General features: G+C 50.6%; 1 protein-coding gene across 1 annotated transcript in view; it reads right to left on the bottom strand.

Moving 5' to 3' along the window:
- The window catches only part of RNF17 (ring finger protein 17), a 229,934-nt gene that overhangs the window by 129,639 nt on the left and 79,047 nt on the right, over positions 1–21,248 (bottom strand). The window contains exons 10-11 of the mRNA XM_044288148.1: positions 15,018–15,207; positions 7,893–8,058 (exon numbers count right to left, since the gene is read on the bottom strand). Coding sequence (XP_044144083.1) covers positions 7,893–8,058; positions 15,018–15,207 — 356 coding nt within the window. The remainder of the gene's footprint in view (positions 1–7,892; positions 8,059–15,017; positions 15,208–21,248) is intronic.

Raw genomic sequence — 21,248 nt, forward strand, 5'->3', positions numbered from 1 at the left:
TCCCAATATCTATAATCCTTGATTAACAAACTCTCTGAGGTTATTCATGGCACAAGAAATCCCCAGTAGTTTTTTAAGCTTCGTCCAAACCACGCCAAAAGAGGCATTTCTTACCTCTTACTCCCATATACACGGTCTCCAATATACTAAAGGATGTTACCATGACATTCTACATACTTAGTGATTACATATTAATTAATCGGGTCTGAACTCCTCAACCACTGTATCTGAGCTGCTAAATAATAACCCTGCAAAAAAAGGGCACAGATAGGCCCTCCATCTTCATGGGAAAGCCAGAGGTATTTCTGCTTTATACGCACTCTAGAGCGGCCCCAGAAAGGTCATTGAAGAGACGTTCAAATTCAAATTGGTTAAATAAGTTGTCCTCTATCCATATTCGGCAAATCATTTTTATCAATGCTATTCTATCTGCTTTGGCTAGATAGAGTTTTTGCCACGCTCAGATTTTACCCTCGACTTTTTCCATAATAGGCAAAATATTTCATTTACAATAATCCTGGGTAGCAGTACTTATCCGGATTCCCAAATAGTCTATTGTATCTATGGTTGAGAGGACCATCAGCTCGGCCACCCCCTGCCGATGGGTTCTTTTCAAATAACATATCCAAACCAACGGGAAAACAACCCAACAAGGGTAGCCATGCATAATGCAGGTAACATAACATACAAGAGGGGTGGGTGCTGTGTTCCTCAATGAATAAGACGAGAAAGGGATTTAACAGTGAGTAATAAAAATTAAAAAAAAAGGAGATTTTTTGTCAAACTCACCTGTAAAATCTTTTTCTTGACTTTTCCATTGGGGGACACAGACCATTGGTATAGCTTAGAGGTATTAGTAGGAGGGACACTATGCAAATACAAAAGAGCTCCTCCTCCTCGGGCTATTACCCCCGACTCCACCAGGAGGAACTCAGGCGTTGAACAAGCAGTAGGAGAAGGAGCAGGAAAAAAATTATGGAAACCATCGGACCAAGCCATAAGGTCCAACCACAAACAGAAACTGAACTGAAGACCCCTCCTGCAACAGGCAGAATGGGTGGGAGCTGTGTCCCCCAATGGAAAAGTCAAGAAAAAGATTTTACAGGTGAGTTTCACAAAAAATCTCCTTTTCTCGGACTTTTATCCATTGGGGGACACAGACCATGGGACGTCCTAAAGCAGTCCATGGGGTGGGAAAAAATATCAGCACCGCCAGGAGGAATGTCCAACGGTCAAACAGGAACCACAGCCTGCAAAACCCTGCGGCCAAAGACAGCATCAGCCGAAGCCAGAGAATGCAACTGATAAAACTTCGTAAAGGTATGTAAGGACGACCAGGTGGCCGCCTTACACAGCTGAGACGCAGAGGCACGATTGCGCCTTGCCCAGGAAGCCCCCACCGCCCTAGTGGAGTGAGCGGTAATCCGAGCCGGGGGAACCCTACCACAAGCGCGATAAGCCGCGGAAATAGCAGAGCGGATCCATCGCGCCACAGTGACCTAGGAGGCCGCCAGACCCCTACGAGGTCCCTCAGGAATCACAAAGAGGGATTCAGACCGGTGGACGGAAGAGGTAGCCGTGAGATACACCCTCAAGGCCCGGACGACATCCAGAAAATGTAGAGCGCGTTCCTTGGGGTTTGCCGGAGAAGGACAAAGAGAGGGCAGGACAAGATCCTCGTTAAGGTGGAAGGGAGAGACCACCTTGGGTAAAAAGGAGGGAACCGGACGGAGCACGACCTTATCCTGGTGAAAAAACAGAAAAGGCTCCTGGCAGGAAAGAGCGGCCAGCTCTGACACCCATCTGATGGAAGTTATGGCCAGAAGAAAGACCACCTTCCAGGTGAGAAGAGTCAGGGAGACCTCTCTCAGAGGCTCGAAGGGGGCCGCCTGCAGAGCGCGCAGGACCAAATTGAGATCCCAAGGAGGTAAAGGGGGAACATACGGAGGAAACTAATGCGCCACCCCCTGAAGAAAAGTCTTCACAGGACCCATAAGAGCAAGGGACTTCTGAAAAAAGACGGCCAGCACCGCAATCTGACCCTTCAGGGAACTCCGCGACAGTCCCATCTCAAGCCCGGACTGAAGAATAGACAGCACCACCGGGATGGAAAGGCGAAGGGGAAGGAACCCCGAGCTCTCACAAAAGGTCAGGAAGGCCTTCCAGGTACGATAGTAAATCCGGGAGGAAGCCGGCTTCCTTGCCCTGATCATGGTTCTAATCACTGCATCTGAGAACCCCTTCTTCCTCAGGATGGCGGTTTCAACAGCCACGCCATTAAACGAAGAGACCGTAAATTCTGGTGGAAGAGCGGGCCCTGAGACAATAGGTCCTTTCTGTCGGGAAGAGGCCATGGAGCGTCCGCCAGCATCCGAGCCACGTCTGAGAACCACGCGCGGCGAGGCCACTCTGGGGCGATGAGAACGGTCGGGATCCCTTCCGCCTCGATCCTGCGTAGAACTTTCGGTAGTAGAGTAAACGGAGGGAAAACATAGAGCAGACTGAAATCCTGCCAAGGAGACACCAGCAGACTGAAATCCTGCCAAGGAGACACATCCCGTACACCTTCAGATCCTGGGCGCGAGCCAGGAACACCGGGAGCTTGTTGTTGAGCCTGGACGCCATCAAGTCCACATCCGGACGACCCCATCTGCGGCAGATTTCTTCGAACACCTCTGGATGCAGAAACCACTTGCCTGGATCCACCTTGTTGCGGCTTAGATAGTCCGCTGTCCAGTTGTCCACTCCTGGAATGTAAACCAATGACCACACCGGAACTTGCGATTCCGCCCACGTCAGAATTCTCGTCACCTCATGCATCACCATCCGGCTGCGAGTCCCGCCCTGATGGTTGATGTAGGCCACAGCCGTGGCATTGTCCGATTGAATCCTCACGGGGAGGCCCGCAAGGAGAGGAGTCCAATGGGAGAGAGAGTGAAAAATCGCCCTCAGTTCCAGAATGTTGATTGGAAGGAGAGACTCTGCCGCCGACCAAATCCCCTGAACCGTGCGAGACTGGAGAACGCTGCCCCAACCCAGAAGGCTGGCATCGGTGGTGACGATCGTCCAGGAAAGCGGGAGAAAAGATCTCCTGACCTCAGGTTCACCAAGGACAGCCACCAAGGGAGAGCTGCCCGAACCCGCTGAGACAAGCGGATGCGATCGTCCAGACCCCGAGAGGTCTTGTCCCAGAGGGAAAGGATCTCCTGTTGCAACAAGCGAGTGTGAAACTGGGCATATGGAACGGCCTCGAAAAAGGCCACCATAAGACCCAGGACCCGCATGCATTCCCGTATGGAGAGGAAAACTGCCCCCTGGATCTGGGAGGACTTGGAGGCTGGCAAGAACACTCTGGCGGACGAGGTGTCCAAAATCATGCCCAGGAAGGAGAGCTTCTGGGATGGGAGGAGAGAGGACTTTGGGAAATTGATTATCCAGCCGAACTGTTCCAGAGTCTGAACAGTGATCCGGACGCTGTCCTCGGCTTGCTGAAGCGCGGGGGCCTTTATCAGGATAACGTCCAGATAGGGCAGTAAAGGAATGTCCCTGGTACGAAGAAGCGCCATGACCGGTGCCAGGATCTTGGTAAAGACCCGAGGGGCGGTTGCTAACCAGAAAGGAAGGGCGACAAATTGATAGAGATGACCACCAATGGCGAAGCGCAGGAATCGTTGGTAAGATTCCGCGATCGGAACATGCAGATATGCGTCCTGGATGTCCACGGATGCGAGGAACTCCCCTGGAAGAAGAGAAACAATAACGGAGCGGAGGGATTCCATTCGAAACCTCCGCACCCGTAGAGACTTGTTGAGCAGTTTTAGGTCCAGGATTGGACGCACCGACCCCTCCTTCTTTGGGACCACGAACAGGTTTGAATAGAAGCCTGTTCCCTGTTCCTCCGGGGAAACGGGGGTAACAACCCCCCGGTCCAGAAGGGAGGAAACTGCCATTAAGAGGTCCGAGGCTCTGGTCGGATCCCCCGGAACGCGAGCAGGGAAAAAACGTTCCGGCGGTCTGGACGCATACTCTATCTTGTAACCGGACGTTACAATATCTAAAGCCCATGCTTCCTGAACATGAGCCCTCCACACCTGCTGATAAGAGAGCAGACGGCCCCCCCCCCCACCACCACGAGGGGTGGGGGCGCCCCTTCATGCGGCCGACTGTTTGGGAGCCGCAGGGCGGGCTGACTGTGCCCTCGGGCGCCATGGAGGCTGGGGCTTGAAGGAGGGCTTCTATCGGGAGTCCTGGTACCGAAAACCGGAAGTCCTAGGCCGAAAGGAGCGCTTAGACCTGGGCTGGGGAAGATAAGTGCTCTTGCCCCCAGTAGCGGCAGAGATGAACTCATCCAGTTGAGCCCCAAAAAGTCTGGAACCCTCAAAGGGGAGGTTAGCAAGGGAACGCTTGGAGGAAGCGTCGGCATCTCATACTTTCAGCCAGACCTCCATGGGCTGAAATGCGGGCAAAAAGGGAACCAATGTCCATAGAAGCCTCGCATAGGAATTTGGAAGCCTGAGACATCTGGAGGACCAAATCCAGTGTGTCAGCTGACGCATTTTGTTCCGCCAGGTACTGGTGATGGCGCTGCAACCACATAGAGAGAGCTCTGGCCACCCATGCTGAGGCAAAGGCAGGGACGTGCCTGCCAGGGAGAAAATTTATTTTGCCAGAGAATCTAGGCGCCTGTCCACAGCGTCCTGCAGAGATGAGCCGTCCAGGACCGGGAGGGCCATATTCTTGGCTAACCTGGCCACCGGGGGATCCACCTTAGGGGGAGAAGACCATTTCTCCACGCTGTCCGCCGGAAAGGGATAGAGAGCATCCATGCGTTTGGTGGCAGAAAACTTTTGATTAGGACGGTCCCAGACCCTGGATATGACCGCGGAAAATTCCTCATGGACCGGAAAGGCAGCAGCCTCCATTTTTTGGGGAGGAAAAAGGGCAAACTCCCTCCTAGTGGAAGGAGGAGAATCCCCTTGGAGGTTAAAGGTGTCCCTGACAGCCGCTACTAAGTCAGCCACCATAGTGGAGAGCTTAGGCGGAAGGTCCCGCTCCGTGATAGTCAGGCGTCCTCTGCGGGAACCACTGTGAGGAGACAGAGTGGTTGGCGCCGCAAGATTGGGAACTGCCATACGTTCCATAAAGGACATGGCTGCCTTGGCGAATAGGGCCAAATCGGCGGCTGCGCTAGACATGGCGGCGGCCGTTGACTCCACAGTGACCAGAGGGGGGCTGGTCTGGGAAAGAGAGGGGGGGGGGGGGAGTGATTCTGTCCAGGGGCAGGGCAGGGGGCACAGGAACCAGAGACAGCCAAAAGGCAAAAGACACTCCTTAAAGGACCCCATTGGGGTCTGAGAAGCGGCTTTGGCAGACTTAGGGTGGGCCCCAGGCTTAGGCATGATGGCAGCACAAAAATCGCTGAAGAAAAGGATAAATACGTCCTACTACCCAGGCAACGCAGAGTTAACAGCAGAGGAGCCGGGAACTGCAGTGCGATGTGCACAGCTTGTCAGCAGGAAGGAGTCAGAGCGGAGTGCGAGGCTCCGCCCCCAAAATGACGTCAATGGCGGGGAAAAAAACGTGTACGCTATTTGAATTGTCCCCTTCCCCGGACGCCGCAAATGGCGTATCGGGGGTTAAAGCTGAGTGCGGGTGGCGGAAACCCCTTATGAAAACGGGAACCCACCGCTGACAAAGCGCTGCCCAGGAAGGTAGGAGCGGGGGGCGGAGTCTGCATCAGCGCCCCCGAGATGCAATAGAAAGAAGACAACTCACTATGCCTTCACAATGTCCCAGGCTCTTGCAGCAAGAGATCATTGCCCAAGTAAGATGCCCGGTCGAGCAGGGAGCAACCCCAAGATAAAACCCCTGTGCCGCCAAGCCCATCCCCCACATGAAACATCCATCTCCCAATTCACCCAGACGGCCCATAGGTGGGGGAGAGGAGAGTAGGGGGGCGCGACGACAACGAGGAGTACTCATCTGTCCTGAAGTCTTCTCCCTCTGAAAGTGACCAGCAGAGTTCACCTCTTCAGACGTCTGACTCCAGGAGTGCAGTGCTCTGAGTGGAGGGCAGCATAGGTGACCCAAAGGCTGGTGGGATACCGGAGCTAACAGGTTGAGCCCGGATCCGCTTTTCTTCTGGGGGGGGGGGGAATGGAGGCGGCCAGGCAACGTCCAAGGAACGGCGGCGGGCACTCCGTGGGGGACCAGGAAAGCGCCATGCTGACCTGTGTCTCCATCTAGAAAAGAAAATAACAAACCGGTGTAGAGATAGTGAGCGTGTCAACCTCCTTCACCGAACACGAAGCAAAGACTGGGTTCCTCCTGGTGGAGTCGGGGGGTATAGCCCGAGGAGGAGGAGCTCTTTTGTATTTGCATAGTGTCCCTCCTACTACTACCTCTAAGCTATACCCATGGTCTGTGTCCCCCAATGGATAAAAGTCTGAGAAATCTAATTTTCTCATCCGTGTCATTGGAAGACACAGAAAAGTCCTTGGGATGTTCTAGAGCACTCCAAATGGGTAGGAAGACAAAGGATGAGTGCTGTCAGCACCCTGTGACCAAGAGGCGCATCAGAGGATGCAAAAGCATGCCCCTATAGAACTACGAGAAAGTGTGTAAGGAGGACCAATTACCTGCCCAGCGGCCTCGTGCGTATCACTCTAGATGCACCAAGCGCTCTGGTAGAATGAGCCATCACCGTAGGGGTGGCGCTAAGACCTTTGAAAGAGAAGCAAGTCTCGCAGATCAACACCTTGATCCAGTGACTTCGTTTAGGGACCACAAACAGAAGAGAGGACCATCCTACTAACTTGGGGAGAAAGGAGGGCATTGGTCTCAGGACGACCTTGAACTTATGCAAAATCAGAAAAGGAGGCCTAGTTGAGAGCACCGCAAGCTCACACACTCACTGTATGGATGTGATGGCCACAAGAAAGGCGACTTACCAATAGAGAAGGCTGAGAGGAATCTCCCTGAAGGAGAACTAAAGTGAGGTCCCAAGGAGTGGTAGGCTGACGTTATGGGGGTACCAGTTGCATAACCCCACTGGGTAGAAGTACATACTGCTACTGTAAGCTAAAGGGCGTTTAAGAAAATGGAAAGACTAAAAAGGATGAATGTGGTTACTCTCCCACCTGCAAAAGAAAGACCTCCATGTGCGATAGCACATCTTGGAAAAAGTCGGCTACCTAGCTCTTATCAGTGTTCGGACCACTGGGTCCTGAAAAACCATGATCCCGTAAAATGATTGTTTCAACCACCACTCCGTTGAACGAAGTGTTTCTGAATGCAGGTGGAATAACTTAGTTTGGAAGAGGGGATCTTGCGTGGAGGTTAGTGGCCATGGGACGTCTGCTAGCAGAGCCACCAGATCAGCATGCAACCACTGTCCGGGCCAGTCCGGAACGAGGACGATTGCTGGGACGCCCTCTGCTGACCTTTTGAGAACCCTGGGGCGCAGAGGGGAAATATGTACAGGAGCATGAACTTGCATCGGGGAACCACTAGGGCGTCGGTCGCTACCGCTCTGGTGTTCGGGATCTGGGCACAAAGCGTGGTATCTTGATGTACAATGTGGACGCCATTGGGTGAACGTCCAGTGTCCCACATTTGTTCCAGACTTCAACAAAAACGACGTGATGCAGGGACAATTATCTGGGGTCCACACGTTCCCTGCCCAGGACAGGCGGCCATTTTATTTCTCCTAATGATGGCTCCCTGGACAAAAAAAGCCATTCTAAGTAATGAAAGGTATATGTGAATATATTTATTATAAAATATTTAAGTATTTTTATTTTTTTAATTCCTGGAGAACCCCTATAAGGTGAAAAATGGCCATGTCCATAAGGGGTTAATGTCGGAAAGAAAATATGCAATGTTTCACTTACTGGACTTGGTGGAACAATACCCAATGAGCAATGAAGGGCATAGGGTGGCATAAACCTTATAGTTTCTTCATCAGCTGAAGTCAGTTTTATTAGGATTTTATCCAAAGCATCAACTTTAGTTTCACAGACCACCGGGTCACTCTTGGCGAGATAGCTGCCTGCAAACCTTCAAAAAAAAACCAGACAGACACACTTAAATCACAAAAATACTCATTACATGAAAAGATTTCAGGTAAAATCCTACACACCAAGTTCCACACAAAATCGTACACCCAGTGGCTGCCACAGATAGTGTGGCTTGGCTGCGTCTGGACAGCTGCACTGTGGGGTCCTACCCAAAATAAAAAACTGCATCTGTTCCATTACACAGGTGAAGCATGAAACGTATATACAAATTTGGTACCCTTGGTCAAAATTACTGTTCGGCTACTTTCACACTTGCGGCAGGACGGATCCGACAGGCTGTTCACCATGTCTGATCCGTCCTGCGGCTATTTCGCTGTGCCGCCGGACCGCCGCTCCGTCCCCATTGACTATAATGGGGACGGGGGTGGGGCTCCGGCGCAGCACGGCGAAAGGCCGCCAGACTAAAATTACTGCATGTAAGGCTTTTTAGTCCGGCGACTTTCGCCGTGCTGCGCCGGAGCTCAGCCACGTCCCCATTATAGTCAATGGGGACGGAGCGGCGGTACGGCATCACGGCAAAATAGCCGCAGGACGGATCCGACATGGTGAACAGCCTGTCGGATCCGTCCTGCCGCAAGTGTGAAAGTAGCCTTAGTGTGAACAGTTAAGCAAGTTAAAGATGACACATTCCTTTTTTATTTGAAGCAAACACTTTCCTAGCGATATGCCCCCATTGTCTATGATGAGACAACCCCTTTAACAAGCCTACAAGCAGATGTGTCTGAAATTTTCCTTGGTCTTCCAGACCTTTGAGTGACCTTCACTGTTCTGTTGACTGTCATTTCTTAATTACATTTCAAACTGAGAAAATGGCAACCTGAAAACGCTTTGCTATCTTCTTATAACCTTCTCCTGCTTTGTGGGCCTTAACCATTTTCATTTTAAGAGTGTTAGGCAGCTGCTTAGGAGAACCCATGGATGCAGTTTTTTGGGACAAGGTTAAAGGAGTCTGGGTATGTAAAGATTTGAAATTTGCATCACCTAGCCTTCCCTAACGATGATAGTAAACGAGCCTTAACCCTAACAGGCCATTTAAGGTCTGAGACTTCAATCACTTATCTGAGGGCTCAAATCTCCTTGGGTTCCCATACTTTTGCAAGGTACTCCTTTCCTTTTTCAATCTAAAATTGTACAAAACCACTATAAAACACAGACATTGCTGAAAATGTGGAAAAAATTGATTTTTTTGTACTCACCGTAAAATCCTTTTCTCGTAGTAGGCATTGGGGGACACAGCACCATGGGTATATGCCCAGCTGCCACTAGGAGGCTGACACTAGAAACAAAAAAAGTGTTGGCTCCGCCCAGGTGGGCTATACCCCTCTGCCAGAGCCGAGAGAGATCAGTCGGTACAAAAAGCAGTAGGAACGCCACACCGGAACCAAAAAGAAAAACTGAAAGCCAACAAGCCTTCAACTGGGGAAACCAGATGACCACTTAGGCAAACGCCGGGACCACAAACAAGAAGAAACTCAAGAAGGGTGGGATCTGTGTCCCCCAATGCCTACTACGAGAAAAGGATTTTACGGCGAGTACAAAAAATCTAATTTTTCTCGTGCATGGCATTGGGGGACACAGCACCATGGGACATCCAAAAGCAGTCCCCGAGGGAGGGAAGAAAAAAACGCCATGCCGCCAATCTAAAGCAAAGCTGCTTGCAGAACCTTGCGCCCCAGGCTGGCGTCAGCAGAAGCCAGGGAATGAATATGGTAAAACTTAGAGAAAGTGTAAACTGACGCACAGGTGGCGGCCCGGCAGACCTGGGAAGCCGATCCCTGATGACGCACCGCCCAGGAAGCCCCAACTGCCCTAGTCGAATGAGCGGTCAACCTGGAAGGGGGAGCACGGCCCTTAGCGACATAGGCCTCCTTGACGGCCGACCGAACCCAGCGAAGAGATGGTGGTCTTGGAGGCAGGCAAACCCTTACGAGGGCCCGCCGGGACCACAAAGAGTCCGAACGACGGAAGGGTTCCGTGAGGCGAAGATACAGGCGAAGAGCCTGAGCAACATCCAGGCAATGGAGGGATTTCTCCCTAGAGTGAGAAGGATTAGAGCAGAAGGAAGGAAGGACGATTTCCTCATTAATATGAAACGAGGAGACCACCTTCGGGAGAAGGGAGGGAACGGGGCGCAAAACCACCTTGTCCTGATGGAACACCAGGAAAGGCGAACGGCAAGAAAGCGCCGCCAGTTCAGAGACCCGGCGGATGGAGGTGACGGCCACGAGGAAGGCGACCCTAAACGAGAAAAGACAGAGATCTCTGCCAAGGGCTCAAAGGGAGAAGACTGAAGGGCGTCGAGGACGAGATTCAGGTCCCACGGCTCCACCGGAAAACGAAAGGGAGGGGCTCGGCGAGCAACACCCTGTAGAAAAGTCCTAACCTGAGCCCGCGAGGCCACAGGACGCTGGAAAAGGACCGAGAGGGCCGAAATCTGCCCCCTGAGAGAAGCCAGGTGAAGACCCTTCTCAAAACCGGCCTCAAGGAAGGCCAGAATGTTAGGGATGGAGAAACGGAGAGGGCGAAAACGCCCGGACTCACACCAGGCAAAATACGCTCTCCAGGTCCGGTAGTAAATGCGGGTCGACTGGGGTTTGCGAGCGTGAAGCATCGTCTGGATAACCGAATCCGAGAGGCCACGGGACTTCAGGACCGCGGTCTCAACAGCCACGCCGTCAAACGAAGCGGAGGTAAATTCGGGTGGAACAGAGGGCCCTGAGAAAGGAGATCGTGGCGCAGAGGAAGTTGCCACGGAACGTCGGCGAGCAGAAACACCAGATCTGCGTACCACGCTCTGTAGGGCCAATCCGGAGCAACCAGGATCGCCAGAACACGGGCTGCCTTGAGACGCTTGAGTACTCGGGGCAAGAGAGGAATGGGGGGGGGGGGGGACAGGTACAGAAGGTCGAACTGAGACCAAAGTAGAGCTACGGCGTCGACCGCGAGATCCTGAGGGTCTCTGGACCGCGTGACATAGCACAGGAGCCTGTGGTTGAGGCACGACGCGAAGAGATCCACGTCCTGGAGTTCCCCAACGGTGACAAAGTTGGAGGAACACTTCTGGGTGGAGAGATCATTCGCCCGGGTCGACGAGCTGACGACTGAGGAAGTCTGCCGCCCAATTGTTGACCCCGGGAATGTGTACGGCGGAGAGGACGGGAATGTGCCTCTCCGCCCACCGCAGGATATGGGAGGCTTCCTGTAGGGCCATCACACTCCTGGTGCCCCCTTGCTGGTTCAGATAGGCCACGGCGGTGGAATTGTCAGTCTGAACTCGGATCGGGAAACTGCGGAGACGTGGGGTCCAGTGAGACAGTGCCAGGATAATTGCCCATGAGTTCGAGAACATTGATCTGCAGGGAGGACTCCTGAGCAGACCAAAGACCCTGGACAGTGAGGGACTCGAAGACCGCCCCCCAACCCGAGAAGCTGGCGTCCGTCGTGATCACCCGCCAACTGGGGGGAAGGAAGGACCGACCCAGGGACACTGTCCGAGGATTCAGCCACTAGGAGAGATCCTGGCGAAGCTGGGGAGGGAGACGAGTCCAGCGATCGAGGCCTGCCGGGGACTTGTCCCACCTGGATAGGATGAACAACTGAAGGTCCCGGGAGTGGAATTGGCAATAGGGAATGGCTTCGAATGAGGCCACCATCCTCCCCAGGACGCGCATACACATCCTGATTGTCAGAGAGGACGGGCCGCGGAGACGAGTCACCCCCGCCTGAAGAGAGGCAATTTTCTCTGGGGGAAGGAACACCCGCCCGAGGCGAGTGTCGAAGATCATGCCCAGAAAGAGCATCCTCCTGCATGGGACGAGAGAGGACTTTGAGTGGTTGAGGAGCCACCCGAACTGGGCAAGAGCCGAGAGAGTGATGCGTAGGCTGGACAGGTTGTCCTCCAATGACGGGGCCCGAATCAGAAGGTCGTCCAGGTAAGGCACAAAGGTGACACCCCTGGCACGGAGAAGGGCCACGAGAGGCGCTAGCACCTTTGTGAAACCCTCGGAGCGGAGGCCAGGCTAAGGGCAGGCGAACTGAAAATGAAGAGAACCCTACCGCGAAGTAAGGAACTTTTGATGGGAGAGGGCAATGGGGACATGCAGATAAGAGTCTTGAATGTCTATGGACGACAGGCAACTCGTCCGCCTCCAAGGAGGCGATCACCGACCGGAGGGATTCCATGCGAAAATGACGGACCCGGACGAAGTGATTGAGCGCCTTCAGGTCCAGGATTGGGCGGAGCGAACCGTCCTTCATGGGAACCGTAAACAGGTTAGAGTAGAAACCCCTGAAAACGTTCTGATTCCGGAACCGGAACGATGACCCCCTAGAGAGCGAAGGGAACGAATGGCCTGAAAACACTCTTCTGCCCCGGCAGGAGACCTGGGGGGCGACGTCAGGAAGAACCGTCCAGACGGAAGATCGAATTTTCCGATCTTATATCCGGAGGAAACCACCTCCAGAACCCAAGCGTCTTCCACACTTGCTTGCCAAACATTCTGAAAGGCGAGCAGGCGCCCTCCCACCTTGACAGAGTCATGCAGAAGGAGGCTTAGTGGACTGGGGGCGAGCAGGTTTGGGCTTAGCATGCCAAGAGGGCTTGGCCTTAAAGGAAGGCCTGGTGGACTTCTTGTCTGATCGGGCGGGAGGGGCCCGAAAGGAACGAAAGGACTGCGCCCGAGAAGACGACCCAGGGAAGCGACGGCGGCGAGGCTGGTTCTGGGGAAGAAGAGAACTCTTACCGCCAGTGGCCTCAGAGATGAGCTCCTCCAAACGCTTCCCAAAGAGCTTCCCACCGAGAAAGGGAAGGGAAATTAGAGCCTTCTTGGAGGTGGAATCCGCTGCCCAAGAACAAAGCCAGATGGTGCGGCAGATGGCCACAGAGTTAGCGGCCGCAGAAACTTGGACGCCTGGTAAATTTGAGAGGCAAGCACCGCCAGTTCCCCCTGGACCAAGTCTGGAGGTAAGGCTCGGACAAGCTGTTTAGCCCAGATAGCGCAGGCCTTAGCCACCCAGGAGGCAGAAAACGCAGGACGGATGGCGGCACCCGCTGCCACGAAAACAGACTTGGCCAAAGAGTCGACCCGTTTGTCAGTGGGATCCGACAAGGAAGCCGCGTCAGCCAGGGGAAGGGTAGTAGCTTTCACCAGGCGAGCAACCTGAGGGTCTACCTGAGCAGGAACCGTCCAGAGATTGACGGATTTCTCAGAAAAAGGATAAGGGACATCAGAGGCCTTGGTAAGGTGAAGGCGCCAGTCAGGGTGACGCCACTCCTTAGCCAGAAGTGCGTCAAGATCCTCGTGATTCGGGAAAACCACAGTGGACCATCTAGAATGGCGGAAGGACACCGACTCCTTGGAGGAGGAAGAAGGATCGTCCTGCACATGGAGCGCGTCCCGGACGGCTTTGATGAGATCCTGTATGGCCGCAGACATCGCCGAGCACTGCTCCGATTCAGAATCAGAAGCAGAGGAGTTTCCAGGAGCGGCGGAAGCGGCTGAAGAAGAAATCTCGACTGTCTCAGACTTATCCAGGGAATGGTCCGAGGAAGCTGAGGAAGAGCGGGACCCAGCCGAGACCGTACGAGGTCGCTTGCGGGACAGCGTGCCAGAGCGAGAACGGACGATCGCGGTGACGTCCAGGTAGATGCAGAAAAAAGATCAGTCAGTGCAGGAAGGCTCCGATCACCGCGATAACGGCCGTCATAAAGGGACAGGCCCAAGAAAAAAAAACATGTGCCCCCTTGCAGGAGTCCCGGCCCAAAAATGACCCCCTGGAGATGAGAAGTGCCACAGGCAGTGCCCCCTTGCTCAACAGCTACTCTAAGGGGCTCAGGGAGAAGGAGGGAAGGGGAAGGGGACTACAGGATCCCCGGAATGGATCCGGATCCCTACTCACCTTCCGACGTCAGCAATGACCACCCCCTCGGCGGACTCAACACGGGAGCCGTGGGTCCACCGGAATTCCACTGCGGAAGCAGATCAAGCGGGGACTGGGTGAGCTGCTAGGTACCCGAGTACGTGCCCGCAGGGGGGCAACTAAAGTGAAACATGATGGAGCCACCCCTGCAGCAGGCAGAAACCTGCAGAGAAAAAAAGAGAAAAATAAAATAAAAAAATAAAATTAGGAGGATGACCTGCGAAAAAAGATAGCAGGTCATGTCTGCCTCCTACGGACACTAGAACTAGACTGATCTCTCTCGGCTCTGGCAGAGGGGTATAGCACACCTGGGCGGAGCCAACACTTTTTTTTTGTTTCTAGTGGCAGCCTCCTAGTGGCAGCTGGGCATATACCCATGGTGCTGTGTCCCCCAATGCCATGCACGAGAAAGTGTGTTTAATCTTTACCTTTATGTCTTTTGGAGATCATTTCATCTTCAACTTGTTTAACTGTTCACAAAAGGACTCTGTTATAAGTTGATAACTCCTTCCCTCATTCAGCATGAAAACGTGTAGCATCGGAGCATTTCACACTCCGATGCTCCCCCATGCCCTGCACTGAATTTTTTCATCTGGGTCTGTCACTTTCGCATTGAATCCCTCAGGTCGGTAATTGCTTCCCTAAAGGTAGACAAGTTTCTGTCTTCCATCAACTTCCAGTATGCTTATCTGCTTATGTTATTTCTACTAGAAGTTATGAATGAATTACTAGCAGTCTGCAGTCAGTCTGACAATGGTAGCACTAACTGGATACTGTCAGACTGTACAGGTAAACCGCCCCAACTGGTTAACACCTCTCTGTACCCTTACTGCAGACATCTAGCAATTCATTCACAACTTCTATTTGAAATAATAAAGGAATGGCATCAAAATAGAACCATAAGAATAGATGCTCCACAATGGTTATTACATGGGGGATGCATAAAGCAATTATAACAGGCTTGTCAGGCGAGGTGAATGGACTCCTTAAAGAGGACCATATACCACAGACAAAACATACCTTGTTGCCACAAAAGTCTCGGATCCTCCATAATCAATTAATAAGAGTGTCAGACTTGCAATGTCTTTTATTATATATCTTGTTGGACCGCAAGGTTTTATTATGCATTTGCTCTCCAGAGGAGTCAACTCAGTAATGCTTCCACGGCACAATCTTTGACGCACAGTACTTTTGAAAGCAATTATTTCTCCTAGGAAAGAGAAACAGCAAAATCCTAAACACAACAGTTTTAAGATGTGAATGTTTTATAATTCTGTCAAAACTGTTTATTATCAGGCAGAAATGCATGTGAATTAAGTCTTCATCCACATGTCAATGCGGAAATTCCTAACAAGATGGTCAGTGGTTCATCTGTGAGGATGATGCTATTGCAAACCCCATCACTTGACAGGACTTACCTGCTTCCTAGCACTGGATCCCTACTCCTCCAGGCCTTCGATGCTCCAGTGGGCTCCATTGATGTCAATGTCCTGTTTGATAGTGTCACAGCCAATTACTGGTTGTGGTGGAGACCAGATCCCCTTACATCATGTGACCATTTGTCATTACTCAAGTGGAGCTGGTCACCACTGGGGCCAGTGATTGCCTGCATGTGATGTCAAACCAGCTGCTGACATCAAGGCCAGTGGAGCATCATAGGCCTTGAGAAGGAGCGGGGAGCCAGTGTTTCCCCTTACAGGTCCAGATAACTACCCGACTCATTGAAAACCCCCTTTAAAGGGTTTCTGCCACCACAATTATCCCTATTAAACAGGCTGACATTATACATGTGCAAATATCAGCTGAATCTAACTGTGGTATTAATTTTTCTTAGGTATGCTCCAGTTTTTGTGCAATTTTACGTTTTATTATATGCAAATTAGCCCCTAGGAGCAGGGGGGTGTTGCTTCTGCTCCTAGAGGCTCTCTTCTTCCACCTCATGTCACACCCTGCCATCCTTGATTGATAGGGCCAGGCAGAGTTCACCTTCTCCTGCCGGCCCCATGTGCAAGGGAAATCTCGCGCCTTCGCCGCCCCGTTCAGTATTTGGCACAGGCGGAGCGAGGGAAGGATGCCACACACACACACACACACACTACATTATATCACACACACACACACACACACACACACACACACACATATACATACACCAGCTGAAGGACCCTTCTCTCGGGTATATTTAATCTATTTAATTTAATGTTTGTGTGTCGTTAAAAGATATCAACACTATCCACTATAACAGTGACATCTACATCCCCCCCACCCCTTAACAATGACCCCCACGCCTTAACAATGACCCCTTCCCCCACAGATATAAATGGTTAACAGAAAATATCACAGCAGCATGTCCAGTGTGACTTTTATTGGGGACCAGAGTGCACACACAAGTACGACGTTTCGGCTACGCAGTAGCCTTTCTCAAGTATACCAGTACAAGATCAATCAAACATATAAATACCCTAATCGGCCCCCCATGTGACAACATATAGCCAATGAGCACAAACTAATATTCAAAAACACCTGTGTATTAATTAAAATGATCACTGCTACCAATAAAAATGTTGCTCCAACAATCAAATGTACCTGATGCTCACTAAGTAGGTTCCAGCTGCGTCCTCATGTTACCAATACATGTCGGCGTCTCCATAGGCGTATTGTGCATGTCTGTGATGTCATCGCGTCGATGCAGGGGCGAGGCACCGTCGCCTCACACAGCAAGAAGGCTGTGTCCAATTATGCATAAGCACCGCATGTGAACCAGTAAGAGTCACTGTTACCGGTCACATGTCTGGCGCGCCATCAGTCACGTGACATTCACCTGACCCGCAAAAGGTCCTGGAACGCCGCAAGAGAAAAATGATAGATCTATTAGATCGACCACAATTATGTATATAAACAATACTACAAAAGGTACAAATACAGTTGCAAGAAAAAGTATGTGAACCCTTTGGAATGATATGGGTTTCTGCACAAATTGGTCATAAAATGTGATCTGATCTTCATCTAAGTCACAACAATAGACAATCACAGTCTGCTTAAACTACAGGACGGCCACTCCTAGGGAGAGTAGCAGCAGTGCTGAACTTTCTCCATTTATAGACAAACTGTCTTACCGTGGACTGATGAACAGCAAGGCTTTTGTAGATACTTTTCAACAATTCTTAATCGTAGGTCTTCTGAGAGCTCTTTTGTGCGAGGCATCATTTACATCAGGCAATGCTTCTTGTGAAAACAAAACCCAGAACTGGTGTAGGGATCGACCGATATTGATTTTTTAGGGCCGATACCGATAATTTGTGAACTTTCAGGCCGATAGCCGATAATTTATACCGATATTCTGGGAATTTTTATTTTTGAAAAAAAAAAAAAAAAAAATTCCCACAAATCTGCTGAAAATTAATGTTTATTGTTAATGTGTATTTTTTTTTTTGTAAATCTTTCTTTTTCATTTATACTTAATATTTTGGTGTTTTATTTTTGTATTTTTTTACTAACTTTTAGCCCCCTTAGGGACTAGAACCCTTGTCCTATTCACCCTGATAGAGATCTATCAGGGTGAATAGGAGCTCTCACTGTCCCTGCTGCTCTGTGCTTTGTGCACACAGCAGCATGGAGCTTATCATGGCAGCCAGGGCTTCAATAGCGTCCTGGCTGCCATGGTAACCGATCAGAGCCCCAGCATTACACTGCTGGGGCTCCGATCGGAGGAGGAGGGGAGAGGGGATCCTGTGGGGGGGGGGGGGGACGCACTGCGCCACCAATGTTTTTAATACTGGGGGGCGCACTGCGCCACCAATGCTTAATACTGGGGGGGCTTGGGGGGGAGGCGCACTGCGCCACCAATGAAGATTAAAGGGGTTGTCAAAGTTATATTTATTGATGACCTATCCCCAGGATAGGTCATCAATATCAGATCAGAGGGTGTCCGACACCCGACACCCCCTCCGATCAGCTGTTTGAAGAGGAGACTCGCACGGTGTCAGCGTTGCCTCCTCCTCAATGTTTACCTTCTAGCCGTTGCATCTGCAGTGGTGAGCAGGTGTAATTACACCCAAGCCTTACTATTGAAATGAATGGGACGGCTTGGGTGTAATTACACCTGCTCACCACTGCAGATGCAACGGCTAGAAGGTAAACAGTGAAGAGAAGGCAGCGCTGACACCGTGTGAGTCTCCTCTTCAAACAGCTGATCGGAGGGGGTGCCGGGTGTCGGACCCCGCCGATCTGATATTGATGACCTATCCTGGGGATAGGTCATCAATAAATATAACTTGGACAACCCCTCTCCCATTTATTCATATACAGGAGGCGGGAGCTGCAGAATCACATAGCCGGCTCCCGACCTCTATGAGCAGTAGCTGCGATACGCGGCACCTGAGGGGTTAACTATCGCAGATCGCAGCTAATGCTCATAGAGGTCGGGAGCCGGCGATGTGATCCTGCAGCTCCCGCCTCCTGTATATGAATAAATGAGAGATTAAGCTTCATTGGTGGCGCAGTGGCCATAGCTCCTCCCCTCCTCTTGTCCCCTGTCCTTACATTGGCAGCAGCACAGGGGGGAGGAGACACTGCTTCCTTCTCCCCTGTGCCGCTAAGGGGAACACGGAGAGCGCTGTCAGCAGCGCGATCTGTGTTCCCCATACGCTATCAGAATATCGGCAAAATAAATGCCGATACCGATAGCGTTCAAAATCCTGAATATCGGCCGATAATATCGGTAAATCCGATAATCGGTCGATCCCTGTGTTTTTTATAGGGCAGGGCAGCTGTAACCAACACATCCAATCTCATCTCATTGACTGCACTCCAGTTGGCTGACACCTCACTCCAATTAGCTCTTGGAAATGTCATTAGTCTAGGGGTTCACATACTTTTTCCACCTGCACTGTGAATGTTTACATGGTGTGTTCAATAAAAACATGGTAACATTTAATTCTCTGTGTGTTATTAGTTTAAGCAGACTGTGGTTGTCTATTGTGACTTGGATGAAGATCAGATCACATTTTATGACCAATTTGTGCAGAAATCCATATCATTCCAAAGGGTTCACATACTTTTTGTTGCAACTGTATGTCCCATATGTATCTTAGTCAGGTCCAGATCCAAAATGGACAATAGAATCAATTGTTGATGTCCTCAATCATATATGTAAAACACGGTTGAGCCATTTACACCCAATATTATTCTAGTGTGGACGACAGATGGCTATATATAAAAAAAAAACATCTATAAAATAGTGAGCATTCATAGAAACATAGAATGTGTCGGCAGATAAGAACTATTTGGCCCATCTAGTCTGCCCAATATACTAAATACTATGGATAGCCCCTGGCCCTATCTTATATGAAGGATGGCCTTATGCCTATCCCATGCATGCTTAAACTTTTCCACTGTATTTGCAGCTGCCACTTCTGCAGGAAGGCTATTCCATGCATCCACTACTCTCTCAGTAAAGTAATACTTCCTGATATTACTTTTAAACCTTTGCCCCTCTAATTTAAAACTATGTCCTCTTGTAGCAGTTTTTCTTCTTTTAAATATTCTCTCCTCTTTTACCTTGTTGATTCCCTTTATGTATTTAAAAGTTTCTATCATATCCCCTCTGTCTCGTCTTTCTTCCAAGCTATACATGTTAAGGTCCTTTAATCTTTCCTGGTAAGTTTTATCCTGCAATCCATGTACCAGTTTAGTAGCTCTTCTCTGAACTCTCTCCAAAGTATCAATATCCTTCTGGAGATATGGTCTCCAGTACTGAGCACAATACTCCAAATGAGGTCTCACTAGTGCTCTGTAGAGCGGCATGAGCACCTCCCTCTTTCTACTGGTAATGCCTCTCCCTATACACCCAAGCATTCTGCTAGCATTTCCTGCTGCTCTGTGACATTGTCTGCCTACCTTTAAGTCTTCTGAAATAATGATCCCTAAATCCCTTTCCTCAGATACTGAGGTTAGGACTGTATCACAGATTTTATATTCTGCTCTTGGGTTTTTACGTCCCAGGTGCATTATCTTGCACTTATCAACATAAAGTTTTAGTTGCCACATTTTTGACCATTCCTCTAGTTTTCCTAAGTCCTTTTCCATTTGGTGTATCCCTCCAGGAACATCAACCCTGTTACAAATCTTTGTGTCATCAGCAAAAAGACACACCTTACCATCGAGGCCTTCTGCAATTTCGCTGATAAAGATATTAAACAATATGGGTCCCAGAACAGATCCCTGAGGTACCCCACTGGTAACAAGACCATGGTCTGAATATACTCCATTGACCACAACCCTCTGTTGCCTGTCCCTCAGCCACTGCTTAATCCATTCAACAATATGGGAGTCCAAGCCCAATGACTGCACTTCATGTCTATTGTGGAGCAAGTGATCATATAGGTGGTGTGAATAAATCGGTTCTTATTATATAAGAAGTGAATAAAAGGGGTGTATTACACAAATGTATATATATAGACCTTAAAATTCCAGTAAAATCAGGATACACTGAAAGGGACATTGACATGTAAGGAAATATTCTGTCTACATTGTTTGCATTGAACTCTATATTGAGTGCCTGACCCTATAACCGTGACATCTACAGCACCCCACCCCCTTAACAATGACCTCCACAGCCCCCCACCCCTTAACAATGACCTCCACAACCCCCCCCCCCCCACCGCTTAACAATGACCCCTTCCCCCACAGTGCCCGTCCCTTAAAATTGGACCTCCACAGCAGCCCACCCCCTTAACTTTGATTTTTACGGCAGCTTTCCCCTTTAACAGTGAGTTTCATAGCACACCACCCCCTTGACAGTGAGCTCCACAGGGGCTCGCCCCCTTAACAGTGGCCTTTACAGCAATCTACCCCTTAACACTAACCTCCATAGCGGAACATCCCCTTAACTGTGACCTCCACAGCAGCCTGCCCCTAGGATGGCCAGTGGTCCAGTTTTAGGCCAGACAGTCCAGCTTTCAGACTCCCTGTCCTCTGTCTGATGCAGGGCCTGGACAGGATGTCCTTTTGAACAGCTCACTCGCAGACAGCAGCACTGTGCTGTCTGAGCCTGAGCTGCAGGGAGAAAGTCACCCTCCCTCCCACCCCTGCAACTGACAGAAGTTGATTTTTAACTTCATTTTTTCAATCCCTGTCGGCTGACGAGTGGGAGAGGGCGTTGCCTAAACGAATCAGGGGTGTGGCTTAGTGGGACCTGGGGGCAGAGGTTTTAAAGGGGTTCTGCAGTTTGTTTAAACTGATGATCTATAC

This window comes from Bufo gargarizans, chromosome 3 (assembly GCF_014858855.1).
Source record: "Bufo gargarizans isolate SCDJY-AF-19 chromosome 3, ASM1485885v1, whole genome shotgun sequence".
In the NCBI taxonomy this organism is placed as follows: domain Eukaryota; kingdom Metazoa; phylum Chordata; class Amphibia; order Anura; family Bufonidae; genus Bufo; species Bufo gargarizans.